General features: G+C 55.6%; 1 protein-coding gene across 1 annotated transcript in view; it reads left to right on the top strand.

The window, feature by feature from the left end:
* The window catches only part of LOC109373620 (histone H2A-Bbd type 2/3-like), a 20,184-nt gene extending 19,026 nt beyond the window's left edge, over positions 1–1,158 (top strand). Inside the window, exon 2 of the mRNA XM_019627629.1 lies at positions 246–1,158. Within this exon, the coding sequence (XP_019483174.1) occupies positions 728–1,072 (345 nt within the window). The 5' untranslated portion in view covers positions 246–727 and the 3' untranslated portion in view covers positions 1,073–1,158. The remainder of the gene's footprint in view (positions 1–245) is intronic.
* Positions 1,159–1,269: the final 111 nt, after the last annotated feature.

The following is a 1,269-nucleotide window of genomic DNA, read 5'->3' as shown; positions in this document are numbered from 1 at the left end:
ATTCATGCTACCACATGGATGAACCCTAACGAAAACATTATGCTAAGTGAAAGCAGCCAAGCACAAAAGGTCACCTATTTGTTGTAGGATTCCATCTCTAAGAAGCCTCCCCAATAGGCAAACCTCTATGGACAGGAAGCAGGCTAGTGGTTGCCTGGGGCCGAGGGGTGGGGCAGGGGAGGGGATGTGGGGGTTACAGAAGGAATCAGTGACTGCCCAATGGGTACAGGGGTTTCTTTTTGCAGTGGTGCCAAGGGTTTGGAACAAGAGAGTTGTGATGGCCGTCCAACACCACGAGTGTATATATACTCAGTGCCACTGGATCGGACACATTTGTTTTTCCCTACAACGTTCAGGTCCAGTGGAAAGTGAGTGCCTTCAAAGAGAGGTTCCAGTAAGCAGTGTGAGCAGGCTGCTGCATGCGCCATTGTTTTTGTAGTCCCAGGCCCGCTGGGGGCCAATGGGAAAGCAGGGACCTCACACAATGAACACTCGAGACAGAGGGCGTCCAGCCAATGAGCGGCCGGTCCGCGGTTGCTAAGCTACGGAGTAGGGACCTGCAGAACCTCTATCTGCACAAGTTGGGACCAGCTGGCACATTGTACCTTCCTTCATCTCGCTTCACCCTACTGCTTCCCACCTTCCCTCACCCACTAAATCGCACCGAACCGCACCGCGCAGCACTGCAGAGCTAGGCCGGTCGGAGAAAGCGCACCCAACGCCCAGCATGCGGGGGCAAAGACACCGGGTTGGGTCATCGGGTCATCGCCAGAGTCGGAGCCGCTCCCGCACCAGCATCTATGGCATGTCCTTTTCTGTGAGCAAAATGGAGTCCCTCCTGAGGGACAGCCATTATGCCCGGTACCTCAGCTCCTCCACTCCGACCTTAGTCGCGGCTATCACCGAATATATCACCGCCAAGGTCCTGGAGCTGGCAGGCAGGGAGGCCAGGAACCGCGGCCAGAGCCAAATTACTCCGGAGTTATTGGACATGGCCATCGAGAGTAATTCGCGATTTCGTGCCTTCTTCGGGAACACGACCAGCTCCCAGGTGGCCACGCACCAGGAGTAACTTCCCAACATGACCCACCTGGGTCCCCAGGCCTGCTCAAAGCCCGGGCAGCCTGGACGTGTCTTGTGACTTGGGACACGGCACTGAAAAAAATCAATAAATTGTTTAAGGAGACCCATGTGCATTCTTCAGTCACTTTGCGTGGGAGGTGGTCATGGGACATAACTCGTTGGAGGGGTGGGAGTGGAGGGGGTGTC

Source organism: Hipposideros armiger, unplaced genomic scaffold (assembly GCF_001890085.2).
Source record: "Hipposideros armiger isolate ML-2016 unplaced genomic scaffold, ASM189008v1 scaffold_738, whole genome shotgun sequence".
NCBI classification, from domain to species: Eukaryota; Metazoa; Chordata; class Mammalia; order Chiroptera; family Hipposideridae; genus Hipposideros; species Hipposideros armiger.
Note: the sequence above shows the minus strand (reverse complement) of the source record. Positions and strands in the feature narration are given on the sequence as shown.